At 41.6% G+C, this 20,508-nt stretch overlaps 1 protein-coding gene across 2 annotated transcripts in view; it reads left to right on the top strand.

Annotated features, from left to right (window-relative positions):
* ELOVL6 (ELOVL fatty acid elongase 6) overlaps window positions 1-18,381 on the top strand; it is a 100,913-nt gene extending 82,532 nt beyond the window's left edge. For both annotated transcript variants that reach the window (XM_084855861.1, XM_084855862.1), the window contains 2 exons: window positions 6,273-6,424; window positions 12,549-18,381. In XM_084855861.1, coding sequence (XP_084711987.1) covers window positions 6,273-6,424; window positions 12,549-12,973 — 577 coding nt within the window. In that variant the 3' untranslated portion in view covers window positions 12,974-18,381. The remainder of the gene's footprint in view (window positions 1-6,272; window positions 6,425-12,548) is intronic.
* The last annotated feature ends 2,127 nt before the right edge of the window (window positions 18,382-20,508 follow it).

The raw sequence follows: 20,508 nt of genomic DNA, 5'->3' as shown, positions 1-20,508 counted from the left end.
TCAATGCTGCCAAGATATGTCTCCTAAGACCACTTCCAGTTAGCAGTCTATGTGCTATATTCTAAGGTTTCTGGGAAGTATTCAAGGGAAGCACCATGTATAACACATTTTAGTAATCTCATCTGGAAGTTACCATGGCATGGATAACTGTGGCCAAGCTATCTCCATCCAGCCTTAGATAGTAACAGCAGGCAGAGCACCTGGGTGTCTGCCAACAAAGCTGGATCAGTCAGCTAAATGTATATAGCAGGGATAGGGAACCTCTGGCCCACAGGCCTAATATGGCCCTCAGGAAGTCCCCATCCAGCTCACCAATCAGCTCACTGATTGGTGATAAGACAGTATCTCTGCTTCCTCACCCATGCTGGATTAAGACTTTTTAAAACTCTTCATTGGAATCTTTTAAAAAACCTAATCTCAATGCGAAGAATTTCTCGGGAGCGGGGGCTGCTGGGGAGTGCCAATACTGCAAAGAAATGCCTTGAAAAATCACCTCTCCCTTCCTGCTATCGGCTTAAAAAAAAAACTCCCATAGCCAATGGAGGCTTTTTTCAAGCCTAACTGCAGTACAGGGGATCATGCTAACCCTCACCTCCCTGATCCTGCAATCCCTGCTCAAAAAAACACCCTCTCTAGCTACAATCAGACTTTTTTAAAGCCCCTGTTGGTATAAATGGAGGCTTTTTCCAAGCCTAATTGCAGCCTGGGTGGGGAGGATGGATGAAGGGGGGCTCCTGGGGAGGAAAGGGCTAACACCTCCTCTATGTGTAGCATCTATGTAACATTCAACTGAAAACATGAAGGTCTGGATGGACATCAGGACAGTACACATGATGCTGTTTCCCACCCCGCCACCCCATATGCATTCAGTGTAATGTATGAAAAGGATTACTTCTACTTGTATACATCATGTTTTTGTTAATTCAGCAGGAAGCAGTATTGCAATGTTTTTGCAACATTATCCTGTTGAACATAACTTTTCCCCTCAAAACTGTGAACATATGAAGAAAGGTACAATTCCCCATTGAGGAGAAAACCAGTGAAATAGTGGATCTTGTTTATTTAAAACAAATTTAAGAAGAAGAAAAATGCAAGACAGTCTTTCTTTTACAACTGCCCAATAATGCCAAATGTGCTATGCAGTGCAGCATAAAATATTTGTGATGCTGATTAATTCCGTTCCCTTTAATGTGTTCATTCTTCCACACATTGTTTTTAACAAACGCAAAAAACAACAACAACCCTAATGTGAAGTGATTGTTCTGTAAAATGTGATTGAGATTCACTGTCATTCTCCATGAATGAACAGTTCAGGTAGGAATACAGGGAAAATAAAAGGGACTGCATTTTTCATTCACCGTTTGTATTCTCATATGAGATTGTTTTGCATGTCATAAAAGTCAGGACAGTCCCCTCTGTCTGATAAATTATAGCATTTCTAAATTAATAGAACTACTGAACAATACTAAATTAGGCTGTGTAGATCTTGCATTCTTTGAATATTGAAACAAAAAAATGTAATGATTTAAAAATATATTTAGACATGTGCCATATAGAACAAAATATGCTTTAGCTTTTAAAAATATATAGCTATTTTCTGTGTATCTGGGGTGGTCTTATGAAACCCTGAAGTTTATAATAATTATTGCCCAGTCACCCATATCCCATTTTGGGGCAAGGTACTTGAGAAGGTGATGGCAGTGAACTCTAGGGGATCTTGGGTGAAGCAGATTATCTGAATTCATTTCAATTTGGCTTCAGGCTGGGGTTTGGCACTGAACCAGCCTTAGTTGCCCTCATAGGTGACCTCTGTCAGGAGAAAGACAGGGTGTGTATGACCCTGTTGATTCTTCTTGATGTCTCTCTCTGTGATAGAATTGATCATAAGTATTTTATTAGAATGGCTCTGTGGATTGGGGTTAGGAGTCATGGAGCTATAGTGGGTCCACTCATATCTGCAGGGTCAGTTACAAAAAGTAGTATTGGAGAATTTCTGCTTGACTCCATGGCAACTAGGTTGTGGGATCCTATTTCATCTTAACCCCCATATTCCTAACCATCTATATGCTGGGTGAGGTCATTCAAGGGTTTGGAGTGAAGTGTCATCAGTGCGCTGCTGATGCCCATCTCTATTTCTCCTTATCAACTGAGTCAGATAATGCTGTGCAGGTATGAACTGTTGTGTGGATGCAGTGAGTGATGGGCTGGATGAGGGCTAAGAGGCTGAATCTGGAGCCACTGCGGGTAGATGATTGTCAGGACCTGGAAATCAATGTTCAACCTGTTCTGGATGGGGTTGCACGCCTGGAAGATCAGGTACATAGTCTGGGGGTATTCCTTGATCCAGCACTGTCACTGGAGGCCCAGGTAGCCTCAGTGGCACAGAGTGCCTTTTATCAGCTTCAGTTGGTTCACCAACTGAGGTTGTTGGTTTGTGCACGGCTATACTAGGCACAGTATCAAATAACCACTGAAGTGGATCAGAACATGAATACTGGCTTTATGTAAAGCTTGTTGCCATCTTGACTGCAAAATAAAAACCTATTCCTATTTTGAAATGATAATCACCTGTTCTGTACTTTTCCCTTTGAACCAATCTGTATTGGATGCCATTAGTCATTCACATTTGGCTAATTGTATTAAGAAGATATTGTGTTTAAAAAGTATTGGGTTAAGAAAAGAGAGCCCTTTCTGGGCTTCCTCAAAGATTAACATTGGGAAATGACTCCATAATCGAGCCTGGGAACTTCACAATATACTAGTGGGAAGTTAGGAACATAGAAAGCTGTCTTAGTCAAATCACTGCTCTGTCTGGCTCAGTAATGTTGACACTGATGGGCAGTGGCTCTCTAGAGTTCCAGACAGGATTCCTACCTAGCCCTATGTGGAGATGCTGGCGACCTGGGACCTTCAGAATGCAAAGCATGTGCTCTACCACTGAGCTACAGCTCTGTTCAAACATTACATTGCTGGGGTAGGCAACCTAGTGTCCTTGAGATGTTTTGAACTACAACTGCCAGAAACCCCAACCAGCATGGCCAATGGTCAGGGATTTGGGGAATTGTAGTCCAAAACATCTAGAGGACATTGGTTGCCCACCTCTGTTATATGAGCAGTTTGGGAGGACCTCCCAGTCTGTTGTGCCCCATGGTTCAGATCTGTGTCTCTGTCATCCTAAATGGCTGCTGCCTCATCTTGCTTCCTCATAGGACCACCTCTATTTCATAGCACATGCAGTTGCAGCAAGTCTAGATATCAAGGGATGTTCTCCTTTGATAAGTAAGTGAGATGGGAAATCTCCAGCTGAAGACTACTTTGATCATGAATATACTAGGTAGCCTTAGGCAAGCACCTGTCAACCTTGGTAGGTAAAGGGTTAGTCAACATTAAACACTGAACCAGTACCTAGCAATTAAATCTAGCAAATTAATAAATAGAGAGATAATAATAATAAATTATTTTAGAAACATTCTAAATAGTTCATAAAAACGGGAGCCCGATTATCTGATCATCTTTACACAGTCTGATTTTTAAAGCAAATATTCAGTCCTGCAAGAATATTCCAAGTGGTTAATTTTCTTTTTCTTTTCTTTTTTTTTGGGGGGGGGGGGTAGCAGCTGATGGCAATCTAAGTGCATCTTTCAGTTACACCTGATGGTGTAAAGATGTTAAGATCTTTTGACAGAACTCTGAATCATGCATGCAACTTGGTCATTAGCACTAGGCAACAGTATAATTCCCCAGAAGGAAACTTGGAAAATTATGATCCTGTAAGGCAATTAGGAGATCTCAGATAATTTCAGCGGCCAGTATTAAGGTGTGTCAGAATAGCCATGGGTAGGATTTGCATTATGGTGCATTGCAGACTTATTCATTTATTTGTCATTCAAAGTGTTTTGGCCTGCAATCCTATACACACTTACCTGGGAGTAAGCCTCATTGCACTCATTGGGACTTAGGTCTTGGTTGTGTTAATCTCTTTACCCCCAAGATGGAGGCATCCAAGCCCACCTCCACCCATGAGTGGAGCCCTGTAAGCCAAGCTACCCTAAAAGTGCTGTGGGATGGGAAAAGCTGACTGAGAAAGAAAGGAGATATTCATGGAGGATACAGCCATCAATGGCTACTAGTCATGTTGACTATATACTACCTCCAGTATCAGTATATATGACGTCCAGTATCTCACTGCCCTATTTTGGGCCAGCTGATGTTTCCAGACCATTTTCAAAGGCAGCCCCACATAACACATTGCAGTAATCCAGATGAGAGGTTACCGGAGCAAGGGTAACTATAGCTAGATGCTGTCTGTCCAGATAAGGACATAGCTGGTATATCAGCCTAAGCTGATAAAACATGTTCCGTGCCATTGAGTCCACCTGTGCTTCTAGTGACAATCCTGGGTCCCCCAAACTATGAACATGATTCTTTAGGGTGAGTGCAACCCCCTCCAGAACAGATTGAACATCACTTAGCTGGGCAGAGGTGCCCAGTAAGAGTACCTCCATCTTGTCTGGACTGAGTCTCAGTTTATTGCCCCTCATCCAGTCCATTACCGTGCCCAGGTGCTGACTCAGAGCTGGCACTGCCTCACCTGGGTTTGATAAAAAGGAGAGAGTTGAATGTCAACTGCATTTTGATGATACCTCAGCCTACATCTCTGCTTAACCTCCTTCAGTGATTTCATGTAGATGTTAAACAGCATGGGAGATAGAACAGAGTCCTGTGGAACCCCACAGCACAGTTGCTGAGGCATAGAGCAATTATTCCCCCAGCAGCGCTTTTTGGAATTGGCCATCCAAGTAGGAGCAGAACCACTGCAGTGCAGTACCTCCAACCCAGACAGACTATCCAGAAGGATACAATGGTTGATGGTATCAAAAGCCACCAAGAGTTACAAGAGAATCAACAGGGTCGCACTCCCCCTGTCCCTCTCTCAGCAAAAGAAACTGCATACCCTTTTCAGCAACCCAACTGTCCATCACTTTTTTTTAGGTCCATTTTTTAAAGGTGCCTGTATCTCCTGGGTTTTTGCACCTCTTCATATAGCAGAATGTCTTAGTTTCACATGGTATTGTCTTATTTTAAACTATGTGTCTTACTGAAAACCGTTGTACAGTGCAATCCTATGCATGTCTATCCATGGAGTTCAATGGAACCTATTCCCAAGTGTGTATAGGAGTGCAGTTTTCAATGTGGTGTTATTTTAAAGGATTCAGTCTCATTCACAGTTTGCTTTATTTATTCATTTATATCCCACCTTTCCTGCAAAGCAGATAGATCGGGTCATCCAATTTTCCCCCTCACAATTACCGTATGAAGTAGGTAAGGTGGAAAGACAGTGACTTACCCAAGGCTATCCAGAGAGCTTCATGGGTGAGCAAGGATTTGAAACCATCTTTCTCAGGTCCAGTTTCAACATTCTCCCCACCACGCTGCTGTAATAGTGATTCAGATGTGTTCCCTGGCTTCTGCCAACAGCAGACACTGCTTCTTACAAAAAAACCCAACCCATTATTTTACATGGTGCTCATTTTAGGATAAACACAATGGAGGCCAGTTATTCTACTAGCCATGTTGACAGCAACAAAGTCCCCACTCTGCCCTGGGGAACAGATGGCCCCTTCTCCAAATATTAATTTTCCACTCACCATAGTGTTGCTTGCACATACTTTACCACAATCACCACAATGTCTACATTGGTACTGAACTTCAGCAGGCAGCTTTAAAAAAAATAGGAGGAAATATTTTTATCTCCTCCTGACATTTCTCTTAGTTTGCGGTGGGGGGCAGGGGGCAGAATTAAAATGTACCAAATACAAGTAGCTGAAATTAAGCCATTCTTTTAAAGTAAACAGCCCAAATGTACCTTTTGATAGTGTAAGGTCTCTTGACGACCTCGGCTTTTCTGTGAATTTACTTAAAAGTCAGTGACACCAACATCTGCCCTGAAAAGATGTGCAGTTCTCACAGAACCTAGCTTTATATACAACTTCTACAAAAATAACTTCAGTTCATGAGGCCTATGTTTCATTTGTCCTAGCATCCTTTCTCAGTTATTGATTAGACCAGATGCTTCAGGGAACGTATAGATAGCACTGAAAGGTCCATTTCCTTTTCACTTCCTAGAGTACAAAATTTAAAATAGCTGAGGAATAGAGCAAACATCCTGACTATCTCTGCTAATAGCCACATCCCTGGCGTCTGTGCATGTTGTCTTTATTATTAAGATGATAACTGACTGTTACTTTTTTCCCCCCTTTATGCTCATAAAGTATATTTGGTGCTGTTCGAACGGGTGCTTATATGGTGTACATTTTGATGACCAAAGGACTGAAGCAGTCAGTTTGTGACCAGAGTTTTTACAATGGACCTGTCAGCAAATTCTGGGCCTATGCATTTGTGCTAAGCAAAGCACCAGAACTAGGTGAGTGCCTTCTCTCTTTTTCACTTCATGGAATACATTTGCAGCTAAAGACCAAGGCTGTGAAAGGATTTCTCCTGAGTGATCAAAAAATGCTTTTTAAATTCTGCAGTCAGTCAATACATTAATCCACCAACCATCCCCATCCCTCACATATTTGTGGTCTCGAAGGATTTGTCTCCATTGAGCAAAATTGTAAAATGTTGACACACAAGATGACGGCCTATGGGGCTGATCTTTCAAGCACACACTCTGGCATTCTGACACAGGACACCCCAAATCAGTGATACTTTTTTATTATAGTAAATCCCACCGTAATAGCCTACAGTTTTCAGAAATATATAACAGATGCAGTGGAGGCTGGTGGCTCTGAGTTTGGTGGGGATATGATTGCATTCTGGGTTTCAGTCAAAACCAGCCAGAACTCTAAAGGAGCTATCCAAGGTTCTGAATCCATTTGGGTGATAGGGTGCAGCAGCTTGGATAGCTCCTTTAGAGTTATGGCTGGTTCTGACTAAAACCCAAAATGGGATCACCATCCCACCATAATGGGAGCTGTGCCTCTGAAAGTGGCAGCCTTGGAAGAAGGGCCTCTCCTGAAGATCTTAGGACCCAGGCAGGCTCGTATGGGAGAAGGTGGTCTTTCAGGTAGCCTGGTCCCAAGCCATATAGGGTTTTATAGGTCATAACCAGCACTTTGAAGTCTGCCCAGAAACAGATGGGTAGCCAGTGAAGCTGTTTTAACAAGGGAGTCTCATGGTGCCAATAACCAGCCCCAGTGAACACTTCTGGACTAACTGAAGTTTCTGAACACTTTTCAAAGGCAATCAAATGTAGAGTGAGTTATAGTAGCCTATAGTATAGTTATAGTATAGTTGTAGTAGCTGATTGATTGGAGATTCAGGACAGATAAAAGGAAGGATTTTTCACACAGCACATAGTTAAACTATGGAATTCTCTACCATAGGATGTAGTGATGGCCACCAATTTGGGTGGCTTTAAAAGGGGGTTGGACAAATTCCCGGAGGAGAAGGCTATCAATGGCTAGTAGTTTTGATGGCTATGTGCTACCTCCAATACCAGAGGCAGTGAGCCTATGTATACCAGTTGCTGGGAAACATGGGTGGGAGGGTGCTGTTGTGCTCATGCCCTGCTTGTGGGTTCCTGATCAAGAGCTGGTTGGCCACTGTGTGAACAGAATGCTGGACTAGACGGACCCTTGGTCTGATCCAGCATGGCTCTTCTTATGTTCTAGTCCAAATGGGATGTAACTAAGGCATGTGTGACCACGGCCAGATCAGACATCTCTAGGAACCAGCGCAGTTGGCGCACTAACCTCAGCTGTGGAAAATGCACTCCTGGCAGCTACTGAAACCTGGGCATCCAGGTTCAAGGCCGAGTCCAGAAGTACATCCAAACTGCGAGCCTGAGTCCCCTTTAGTTAGGAGGGAAGGAACCTAACAGCCTGATCCTACGCTTGTTTACTCAGAAGTAATTCCTTATAAGTTTTAATTGGAACTAGTGGAGTACACCTGCATAGGTTCTAATTAGCAAAAGTTTAATGGCACTTTTAGTGCTCATCTTTTCCATGACATGTCGTGTAAAAAATGTTAACCTAATTCAATGCTATTTAAAAATTACCCACCCACTCACATGCCTGTCTCATGGGATTGTTTGAGTTATAGTCTAAAAGGTACTCACCCAGAAATAATGGTTATTTGCCCCATGCAAATGACTAATTAAAAAGCTGCCCTAACTGATGCATGTTTCCGTCTAAGCAGAAGAGAATTCTCATAGCCCTTTTCTCATCCCTCAGAAATGAAAACAAACATAGTAACTCAAGATTCTACCAGTATTTTTTATTCTTATCCTTGTCCGTATGTATGTATATATGCACGCACGCACGCACATGGTATGGGGCTGTAAAGAAGGTATACAGTTTCTTCATAGAAGTACCAAAGATTCAGCAGGCCAAGCTCAGTCTTTCTTCAACACCTATTTTATGTTTTGCCTAAAAACAGTTTCTTTCCCAACAACTTCAGAAAGCTTGTAAGCAGCACCCCATCAGTTCCGGTGGTAATTTGCACATATCTGTTTGCTTATCCTGAGGCTCATTAGGGTGGTTCTAATTGGATGTAGGTAACAGTGATTTGGCAGAATTTCCAGGAATCATTTCTGAACAAATCTCACCAAGCTGCCAATTGTACAAAATAATTATTAATATTTAGAAGACGTTGTTTCCGTGAACTGCTGATGTTGAGCACAAGCCAGGAGGAAAGAATATATCTCTAGCCTTTATATGTCCAGAGTCTCTGACTTCCTACTGTTTGAAATATGTGAAAAACCTACTGAGATTTAGCTAAATTAGTTTGCAATTGCTTACGGAAATGTGACTTAGCATTTCTGCTGCTAATGAAGCAGGTGGCTTTACTGCTGATGTAGGCTACAGTCCTAAGCATACCTACTTGGAAGTGATCCTCACCAGAACTGCTTACACATAAACATGTTTGGGATTGGGGTGTTAATCATGAAGACACAGCTTGCATCTGATCCCTTCCTGCTGCTTTTTATTTGAGTTTTGAAGGATGTGCATACAGAAAAATATATTCTGTACCTCAGGAATAGGCCTGGGTCTTTTGTCCCTCAAAAGCCCTTTTGTGATATGGCATGGGCATAGAAAAAGTCAAATCCCCCTGTGGCCACACAAGCCTTCCTCTTGAACCTAAGCATCTTTCTGGCTCATTCTGGCCCTGATTCATTTGCAATGTGTTTACATTTTCAACAGCCTACCAAACAGACAAAACTGTGTGTCAAATTCCATTGTATTTAAAATGTAGTTTTTGGTTTGGCAGAGAACTACTCTAGTGAAAATATTACCACCCAGATTTCTGCATCATAGCTATGATTTGGAAGTTCAAGCATTTCCTGTCTCAGACAGAACAGCCCATCACTGACCTGTACCACCTCAGTATTCACATAGGGGGTAGTTCCTTTGAAAGATTCTTCATGTGAAAATGATTGTTGTGAAGGATTGTTGGACTCATCCCAACAACCTCATCCTGGCCTGCAAGGTAGGCCAGGCCCAACTTGGCCACAGGTTCCCCCAAAGTTGACCCAGTAGCTCCCTTCCCAGGCCAATAGGTACTGTATTTAGCACTGAAGTTATACAGGACACACCACACCAACTGGAAGTTGGGTAAAAGTTTATTAGGGGAAAGGAACAAAGAGGAAGGAATGGGGAGAGGTGGTAGGTTGTACAGGAAATTACAAGCAAGGTACAATGCTCAAAGCAAAACCAGAAACGCCAAACACCAAGGCACACACTCCCAAGAGCAAAACAATAAAGCTAGCTAGTCTATCCTATACATACCAAAGTATGGGCCTCTCAGGATAGCCAATGACCAGCAGCACACCCTAGTACCATCAGGGCCAAGAAGAGATGCCCGCCCCCTCTTTAGCCCTCTTTTTATTGCCCAGCCCTAGCAACCCAGGGCAGATTTGAAACACCCAATCCAAGCCCAGTCCCAGGACACCCTACTCCACCCCCCAAGGAGGATGAATCTTCCCACCAGGCATGGCTGTTATAATTTTCCCACTTAACCGGAGCAGAGCATGGCCTTGAGCTGCAGGGCTGAGAAACAGCCAAAAAGCAATCAACCTCCAGGTGGCTACTTTGTACGTGACTACCCAAGAGGCCCTCATGGCTCCTGCTTCTACTATCCCATTCTTGACAATTGTTTACATCACAGCTTATTACCTTAGAAAGAACAATGGAATCATAAGAGTTGGAGGGCAGCTTGTGAATGTTAAATCTTTCTCTCAGAAAGTGGTGTGTTTAGGTTCAAATAAGCCCTTCCCGGTGTGAAAGCGGAGATGGTTCAGTCTTATAAGAGTGCTGTACCATCTTTGCCGTAGGTCTAAACTTCCACTGAAATCAGGGGGACTAACCTCTAAGTAAAGTGTTCAAAACTAAGATGTGAAGGGGTTTTCTGTTTTACACTCTTTCCAAAGGGGTAAGTTGTTCAGATAGCAATTTGTAGAATTACAGGTAAGGTTCATGCATTTGATTCTATTTGTACAAGTATTTGTATCCCTAAGGCTGCAATCCTGGGATGTTGTTCCAGGGGCCATAAGAGGAACCAGATTTTCCTCTCCCTGTCTTCAGAGCTCTGACCTCAGAGGATGAGATCTGATCTTGGATCCAAATTCCCTACTCTGTTGGATCTTTCTGCAGCCCTTCTCTCTCTGATGATGGATGTTGGAGCAAGAAGAAAATGGGCAGATCAGGGGCATGGCATGGGCAGAACAGGAGAGGCTCTGGATATGCAGTATCCAAAGCCCTCTTAGCCCTCCACCGCACTATCAGCATGGGGAGAAATTTAGACCAGCCCAAGAGCTGGTCTAAATGTTTTCCTCCCACTGCATGCAGTGGGAGGGAAATAGTGGTTTGGGGGTAAAATTCAGAGGAAAGGAGTGGCAAACACAGCTGCTTCTGAAATGCTGAAGCACTCCAACCTTGGAGTGCTCCTAGGATTATCCTGCTCAGGAACTGAAGGAAAGGTTAATCTATATTGAAACATATTGACATGACTAAATTTAATGACCCCAGCGACCATAATATAATTAGTCTTTGGATCAATATGCATTTTCTTCATCTATATTTAACCACCGTTTTTCTTATGCTGACACTACATGAATAGCCATTATCTATGCTTAGGGATATAATAGTTTATTACAAAAATGTCTTCAATGGAAAGTCCCCACCCCCACTCCTTAGTAGTAGCTAGTAGGAACACAGGAAGCTACCTTATATCAAGTCAGCCCATGGGTCCATCTAGTCCAATATTTTTGACACTGACTGAAAGCAGCTTGCCAGGGTTTTAGATAAGAATGTTTTCATCCCTGCATGGAGATGACAGGACTTAAACCAGGGACCTTCTACAAGCAAAGCATGTGCTCCACCAACTGAGCTATGAACCCTCACTGTAATGTAACCCTATTTTCCATAGAATGTCTATGTTTTCTTCATTTCACATAGACTGAAAACAAATTCTAAGGAGACATTGTATTCTTAATCTCCTTCCAAAATTAATCCTTATCTTCACATTACATTGAACAGAAATGACCTAACAATTGATGGGTTTTGACAGTATAACACAGGGGTAAGCAACTTGTTGCCCTCCAAATATTTTGGCCTACAATTCCCATCAGCCCCAGCCAGCATGGTCAGTGGTCAGAGATTCTGGGATTCGTAGTCCAAAAGATTTGGACAACACAAGGTTGCCCAGCCCCAGTATAATATATTACTGGGGTCTCCAACATGGCACCAATGGGCACAAGTGTGCTTGCAGACACCTCTCTTGGTGCCCACCAGGCTCCCTGCCCCCCCTGATTTCTATTTACTTTCTTACATTGTAAAAAACAATTTTTTAAAAAAACTTGGAAGCTGGTATGCTGCAAAGTGAAGTGGTGCCCTCCAGTGTGATCTTTATTTGGGTTCAAAAAAGTGATTTTGTGTTTTGGAGGTCAAACCCTACCTCTTCTTTGTAATTAGGTTCTTGGGCAAGTAACTTTTTCGTTAATATCACCAGTTTGCCTCCTAGGAAATGAATGTTTTGTAATCAGCTATGCCCACTATGGCAACCATTTCATGAATGGGCAACACCCCACCTTCAGGGGAGCCATTTTTGAGAGTGCCCAAGACACTCGTTCAAAATTCCAAACTTGCCCACTGACCCAAAAAGGTTCCCAAATCATAAAATTGTGTAGTATATGGGCAGTATCCAGCACTGCACCTGCACCTCTACTGATTAGGTCGCACTGGTGGGACCTACCACTGGTGCAACAGGAAGCTAGTAATTCCTAGAGCAACCCAGAAAACAAGCCAAAATGCTCATTTCTGGAATGGGACACATCAATGGAGCTCCCTTATGTGACCTCCACTGACCTGTTCCATTCTGGAAACAAGCTTTTCAGCTCATTTCTGATGGCTTTAGAAAGCTCTAGTTTCCCATTGCTCCAACAGTAGGTCCTGCTGGTGCACGGACAGATTGGATACTGCCCTATGTCATCTAATTCTTAAATTTGTTTCAATTCTAATATATTTCTTTTCATTCCCCCCCCCCAGGAGATACAATATTTATTATTCTTCGGAAACAGAAGCTTATCTTCCTCCACTGGTACCACCACATTACTGTACTGCTTTATTCTTGGTACTCTTACAAGGACATGGTGGCTGGTGGCGGCTGGTTTATGACCATGAACTATGGAGTGCATGCGGTCATGTACACTTACTACGCCTTGCGAGCTGCTGGCTTCAGAGTGTCACGCAAGTTTGCCATGTTTATCACTTTGTCACAGATCACACAGATGTTCATGGGCTGTATAATCAACTACCTGGTCTTCGCCTGGATGCAACAAGGCCAGTGCCACTCGCACGTTTCAAACATTGTTTGGTGTTCTCTCATGTACCTCAGTTACTTTGTGCTCTTTTGCCATTTCTTCTTTGAGGCCTACATTGGCAAAACCAGAAAAGCAAGGAAGGCCGAGTAAAGCTAGAAGGAAGACAGAAGCCACCGCTCAGGTCATCCACAAAACAACAAATACAAAGAAAAGAAATGGCACAAGGAAACATTTATCTATGGTGCGACTAAAACTCAGCAGCTAAGGAACAGCTAAGTTTGTTCAAACCAGTAAGTTTATGATCCTGTCATAATGGTGAGGACTCACTGAATGATCTGGCATCTCAAAAGGCTGCTGCAAAGCATCTACCTTCTTGCACCTATCTGCTCTTAAAACAAATGCAAAATTTTTAAAAAAGGAAAGCAGAGCAAAAGAAGATAACGATTTTGCAAAATAAAATATTAAAAAACATGGTTTCCCTGAGCATAGATGACTTTTATTAAAACAAAAACAAAACCCCACAAACCTAATTATTTATATATCCTTTCTAACTTTTTCTTTTAAAATGCAGAACTTGAACAACATTTAAGCAGAGGAAACACGCAGACTGTGTTAGCTGAGCATTTGAAGCTGCCTTGTACTGTCAGAGCACTGGCCCATCTGTCCCCATATAGTCAGGTCTGACTGGCAGCCACTGTCCAAGGTCTCAGGCAAATGCCTTGCAACCTCAGATGCTTTCTTAAACTGGAGATTCCAGGGATTAAACTGGCACCTTCCACATGTAAAGCAGCTGCTCTCCCACTGAGTGATGGCCCCTCCAAATAATATCAGTATATTTTTTTTTACGTGAAGATCTTTCTCCTTGAAAGAGTTGTACCCTAAAAGCCCAGATGTGAAAATGAAAGGTTAATCTTGAGTGTCTGTTAGAGCCAGCCATTCTAAACTCCACTGAAGTAATATAAATGGAGAGTACTTGGTTGATTTTGTTTTTTACTTTGTACTATGCTGTGAGAAGATCTGGTATGCGAGCTAAAGATCTGCAATGAGATCTTGAAATACAAATTAAGTACTGTTGAGATGCATATATCCGAGAGAATTTGTTCAAGTGCATTTTCTGAACAAAAGCAAGGCATGTAGGAGAACAGTCTTAGTAACGTTTGCTTGGGTCTAATAATAAAGGAGATCAGATGGGTTTTATTTTTGTTTTTTGGGTGTGTGGTTTTGTTTTGTTTTTTACAAAACAGACATTGTAATAGAGTGGACCAGTTCTCAAAAGTGCTCTACTGGTGCTGTGCTGGTGACAGAGTTTAAGGATCACTGTTTTTCTCAAGGCCGGTCTAGCATACTGTTTCAAATGCACAGTATGTCTATAAGTATTATTGCCGTGGGTTTGTTGAGTTGGAATATATCATCCGCATCGCTTGTCCAAAACCTTTTCTATGAGCTTGGTAGACCTAGTTAATGCTATCTCTTTGAGAAGCTAAATGGGTTCTGATAAAACATTTTCCTGTGCATATGCCCATGGGAACCATTCCAAATGCCATCTTGTGAAAGCAAAATGTTATGGTAGGACTGGTCTTTGGAATGAGAGGTGGTGTGCAAGTGTGTTGTGCTTGTGGTGGCTTCCCTTTTTCCTTCTGTCTATGCCCATGGAAGTTCCCAGCTCATGACCAACCAACAAGTCAACATCTCTAAGAGCAGAGTCCTATGCATGGCTGCCTGGGGGATGCTGGGAGTTGTAGGGCTTATTGTTGTCTAAACATGCATAAGATTGCTCCCCAAGACAACTTGTGATTTATTTATTTATTTTTATCCTGCCATACAACCCAAATGGAGATGGCTTGCAGTGATGCACGCAAAGCATCCGGTTCTGCTCCTAGCAAATGAATCCAGGTCACCATGATTAAGGAGCCATCATAGACAGAAGGAACCCGTTGCTGCCCTAAGCATGGCACAGCCCTGAAACGATAGCATTTAAGTGCAATTTGAATGGAAGGTGCAAAGGCAAACAAAAATCTAAATATCTTTAGAGAGGAATGTCGTTAGTGTGGGATAGAAACTTCAGGAAAAGAAACAAAAGCCTGTGTGGTATGGAACATATTTTATATTTTTATGAATTTCAAAGAATAGATATTTGCAACCTTAATAGCATTCTACAGGACTATATGTGACTTTAGGTAACACACACTGTGCTTCTGCATTTGCTTCTCAAGCAATGCAAAGATGTTTATAAGTGCCCTCTTCTGGTCACTGGGAGATACTACAATAGAAGACATGTTTGGCATCATCCAACCAGACGTTTTAAAAGGGGGAAAGCCTGAATGGAGTCATTGTGCTGCAACAAATTAACACTAATGTCCAGAGAGAACCATCCTTACTTTAAAAGCAGAATCTGTAGGAAAATATACTGTAGCATCCTCAATTGCTTAAAAAAAGACATCTGGTTCTTCGGTCAGCTGCAGATATAAGGACAAAATACTTCACTCTGAACCTCAGAGAATTAGCTGAAAAGAGCCATATTTTCTACAAGGAAAAGTAGAGTGTATTATCTGTAAGATTTCAGTCCTTACAAAGCCAAATAAAATGTGTAAGCGTTCCTAGTACTTCAAAGAAACAAGTATGTAAACTTGATGTTATAACTGTGTTAACATAGTATTCTCAATTGTATCAGTTTGGTAGTTTAAACAATTAGAAGAACTAGAGGAACCTATTAAGAACTGCTGTTCTACATAGAAAATCATACATGCCTATAAGTTTCACCCATAACACCTATGTGAGTTGTCCCAAAAAAATAAGTTGGGAGGCAGAATCACTTCTTTTTCCTGGCTACTGCAAAATATTGTCAACTTTCTTGCTTTAATCTGAGACTGTACAATACAAAGTATTATTTTCTCTCTCTTTATTTTAGCTTCAACTGTGCTGTCTGTCATTCATGGCACAGAGCTGATGTAATATCCTGTTAGACATAACAAGGGCTTTTAGTGTTTCACTGTGTGCAGAAAAACTGCTACATTCTGTATTACATGAATAATGTTTTTAAGAAAAGGGGGGGGAAAGACGTCGAAAAGCTCTCTGGGGCTTAAACATAACTGTGAAAATTGGGGAAAAACGTTTATATCTGTGTCATTTAAGTTATTGATGTTCTGACATTGTTATACAGTACAAGAAGAACAGCAAAATGTTATATTCAATAGAACATATTACATGATCTTAAATTATAGGACTCCTGTATAAATGGAAATATCAATTAAAATGTAAACCATGTTATTTTACAGCTTTGGGAGTAGATTATATTCCGTAATAAGCCTTTAAAAGAAAAACAACAAGCAGCTTCTGCTTAAATATATTTTTTTCCAATCTGCACTATTTGAAGCAAGTAAAAATCAATGATTATAGAAATGGAAAATTATTGGGAAACACTAGTAAGCAACTCTGAATTGTGCCATTAATTTCTGTGTCTGTCATTTCTCTTTAACTACTTCTGTGCAGGCTGATCTCTCAGATCAGCTTTCTCTCTCCCACAAATCTGTCCTGAAATAAATGAAAAGGCATTTCACAAGAGAAGCTAAGAAATGTGTTATAATTTATTCTTGCTATAAATCAAAGAAACAAACTGCATTGATCAGAGGATATACCAGGGCTGCAGACCTATATATATTTTACCAAAAGAAGTATGTTCCATTAAACCCGATGGGACTTACTTCTGAGTAAACATGTATAGGATTGCACTTGTGATTTAAAACTGTTTTTCTACACATTTTACTCTTGCATTAATAGCAGTGACAAGTAACACTTCAGATACTTGAAATTTGTCCTTAATATCACATGAGCATATTCTAAAAGGCAATCCTATACATGTCTATTCAGAAGTAAGCCCCATTGAGTTCAGTGGGGTTTAATTCATTCCCGAAGAGTGGGTATAGGATTGCAGCCTAATTCCTCTTCTTTATGGATGTAATAATATCAAGGAAGCTAGGGAGTTGCAAAACTAATAATAATGAAAGGCACAATTCAGCCAAAGTAAAGCATTTTCATATCCCATTACTTTAAAGATTTATGCATAAGCTAACTTTCCCATGGAAATCAATGGGTCTTAAAAGAACTCAGTGTTAGCTGGATTGTGCCATTTATTACATGTATAGTATTTTCAGAAACATAATTCATTTTCTTCTCAAAATATGTGAAACAATGCTTAATATTCCTGACCTGTCCCTGATTGTTAGTATCACATTGAATACAGTGGGATTACTCATTCATAAGAGAATTTGGGTTATGGGGTCCCAAAGTATTCCATATATTCTTTCCCTATTGAAGAGCCTTTGCAAACCAGTGGTACCTCAACCACTTAAGCCCCATAAAGGATAAGAGTCATGCAGCATGACTTTGATGATGATGATGTGGATGTGGATGAAGGTCCCCTCCCACACACACACCTTTAAAAAACCCATATTCTAAACATTATATCAAAACAGTAGTACTATATGTTCTCATGGCTTTTAACTAAACTGTTTTTTCTTAGAGCATGCATTACACTAAGGCGTTCCCTCCACCCTTCTCTCTCACAGAAAAGGTCCATTTGTACAGGCAATCTAACACATTCATGACTCTCAGGCTGAGCAGCAAGATGATGACAACAGCCTAAATTCAAAACAGGTTTAGCCATGCATATTAAACATGTTGATTTCAAGGGATTTAACCACGCCTAACAATTGGATTTAGGCCCTTGCTCTTGACAACAGATGAAGAGCAGGCCACATGTTTTACAGGAGCTTGGCTGTTTAAATGTGGAATTGTGAATTTAAAAGAAAAAGAAATGCTTCAAAAAATTCCTACAGTGACTGGTATTTATGTTACAGAATCAATGGTATGGTGGGTAGTGAAACAATGCATTAGCTAAGTGCGCTTTTCTGTAGAATGGGGAAACAGTTTGCAAGGCTGACAGTGCAATGCTATGCACACGTAAGAACCATTGAGTTCAATGGCGCTTATTCCCAAGTGGCTATAAGGATTGCAATCTGAAAAAAATGTTTAAAGTTCCACTCTTGAGCATACTTGCTCATGAGTCAGTCCTCCTGAAATCTATGTCAGTTATTCATGAATAATGGGATTATTTAGGAATGCACCCCAATCATGTATCTGCTTTAGAATTATTTGAACATAATTTCATTGCTTCTGAATTTGAAGCCATACTTAAGCTTTTGCATTTACTCCAATGTAGAATATGCAGCTCAGCCTTTCCCAAGCTAGTGTTCAGGTGTTATGGACTTCAACTCCCATCAACCCCAGCCAGAATGGCCAATGGTCAAGGGTGCTGGGAGTTGTAGTCCCAAGATATCTGGAGGGCACCAGGTGGGGGAAGGCTAATGTAGCTAAAGTCAAGAAAATTCTCCATTGTTTTTTTTAAGGATGTTACGTAACACAGTATGTATGAGGCCAGTATTTCTAACTGACATCGAGATGGATGATAAATAAAGGCCTCATTCAAAGCCTACTGAAATCAATCGCAAAACTTGGTTCAGACCAAATCGTCTAAAGTAATAAATGACTTAAAGCCATGGATAACAGTTCTCCTTGCATTATGCTTGTCAAGAATCCAGAACCTGAACTCTTTCTGTCTCCAGCTGCTAAGGCCTAATTTAAAGGAGATGCTCGCCACATATAAAGTAAGCCACTTAGTAGACCGGGTCTCCATGTGTAAACACATGCAACAGTCTCTATACATGTGACACTTGTGTGTCAATGATATATGGCCACACTAGGTGCATTAGTGTGTAAAGCCGTGTGCATGAGAACAAGCATGTGGGTTAAGAACTCATTTAACTGTGACAGTGGGTTTCATAGATAATTTCTGTGCGGATAATACCTGAGTGCACATACAGCATCTCATTTAAATCAGGCCCAAGGAACAGAATTTCAGAAAAAATCTTCCCCGAATAGCTCCTTTAGAGTTCTGACTGAAACCCAGAGTGGATTCACTGCCCCACTGACATCGGAGCCACCAGCTTCCACTGGTTGGTCCTTATGTCCAACATACCAAGAATTTAGTGCCTCAAGACTAATTATGGTTCATACATAATGAACTTTTTTTCCCAAACCATTTCTTTCCCTGGTTTTTGGTAATAGGCAGCACAAGTGGGACCTGCAAAAAAATGTTGCTGTGTGGCATGCTGTTGTTCAGGGATCCAGCCAGGCAGCTATGACCTTTTCCAGGGTACTTCATTCCATTCCTGCCTGATATGGATTTTCATGCCCCACTCTCAGTGCTGGCTTTTTGAAGGCCCCTAGGCAAGACACCCTCATGGCCCCTCCCTCAGTGACTCTACTTTCACACCACCCTTGTCATCAGCTGCATTTGCTCCTCATCCTCTTTCTCATCACTGCTACCACTTGCTTGCCTGACAAGGAGAAAACCAGTGAGCCCTTAAATTCTACAAATAAGGACTAAAACAACAACATAGGCTAAATGTATTTATTAAAGAAAGATAAAGAAAAATAAAGTTTAATGAGCACCCAAACCTTCAGCCAAGCAAAGCCATACTCACACTTGTACTTTACCAGGAAGGGTAAAGGGACTCTCCTCCACTCTAAACCCCAGCTTCTCCCATGACCTAAAGCATAGACCTCAGTGTAGCAGGCTCAGCCCAGAGTAAAGAAGGAAGACCCAGATCTCTTCCGTGTACCCCATTATATACCCTCTCAAAGTTTGTGTCCTCCCCTCTAATACATATTCCAAAATCTTTACAACTATTGGTCGATGTCATCCTATAGGTCCCATCTCATGACACATTTACCAAATATTCTCTCCTATCTCTGACACATCTTGTGTCATCCTATAGGTCCCATCTCATGACACATTTACCAAATATTCTCTCCTACCTCTGACACATCTTGTTTATTCCAAAAATGCCTCAGTTCCCCTTTCCTGAGTTCAAACTACACCTCTCTACTTCTTCCTTTCCCTAAAACCAGTTGGAACCAGCTCTGTTCTTCTCCCTCCAAATGTCCTGTGATAACTTTCTACTTAGAGCCACCTCATCCTTAGAGATGCATGCAGCCTCATCTGAAACCATACACGATGTCAATTGAACCCCTTATCCCATTGCCCCTCTAAGCTCTAGCAAGCAACTAAGATACCCATTTTTCCCTACTTGCCCCGTTGCACCTTAAGCAACCCCTATGAGCACCATTTCTTATGCCCTTGAACTTTAAACTCCCCATATCCCATATTGTACCCAAATATAAATTGCAAAGCCCAAGACAATCCTTACAGGGGCATCTACTGCTGCTCCTTCTCACCAGCGCCATTGTCTGCACCAGAGCGAAAGGCAGGGGAACAACCAGGTTGCAATGGTGAAAAGCAAGCCCAAAGGGCTCTTGTCAGTGGGTCCTTGCTGGGCTGTGGACCCTCAGCAGGTGCCCAACCATGCCCCCCCCCCCCCGATGTCAGCCCTGCCCATTCCCCATATCCTGTCCTTATTGCGCTGTTTGTGGTTACGGTCCATCTGGGATTTTTTTTTAAAAAAAAATTGTAGTTCTGCAAACTGGGGTTTCCACAAGCATTCTGATGCCTCTCTTGTGCATAGATGATGCAATCTTTGGCTACATGAGGGTTCACATTCAGAGAATGTGCTTGCTATTAGTATATACTAGAGCTGAGCAACTTGTGGCCCTCCAAATATTTTGGC

Source organism: Heloderma suspectum, chromosome 5 (assembly GCF_057233095.1).
Source record: "Heloderma suspectum isolate Gila_16-S chromosome 5, 16-S_ref, whole genome shotgun sequence".
In the NCBI taxonomy this organism is placed as follows: domain Eukaryota; kingdom Metazoa; phylum Chordata; class Lepidosauria; order Squamata; family Helodermatidae; genus Heloderma; species Heloderma suspectum.
Note: the sequence above shows the minus strand (reverse complement) of the source record. Positions and strands in the feature narration are given on the sequence as shown.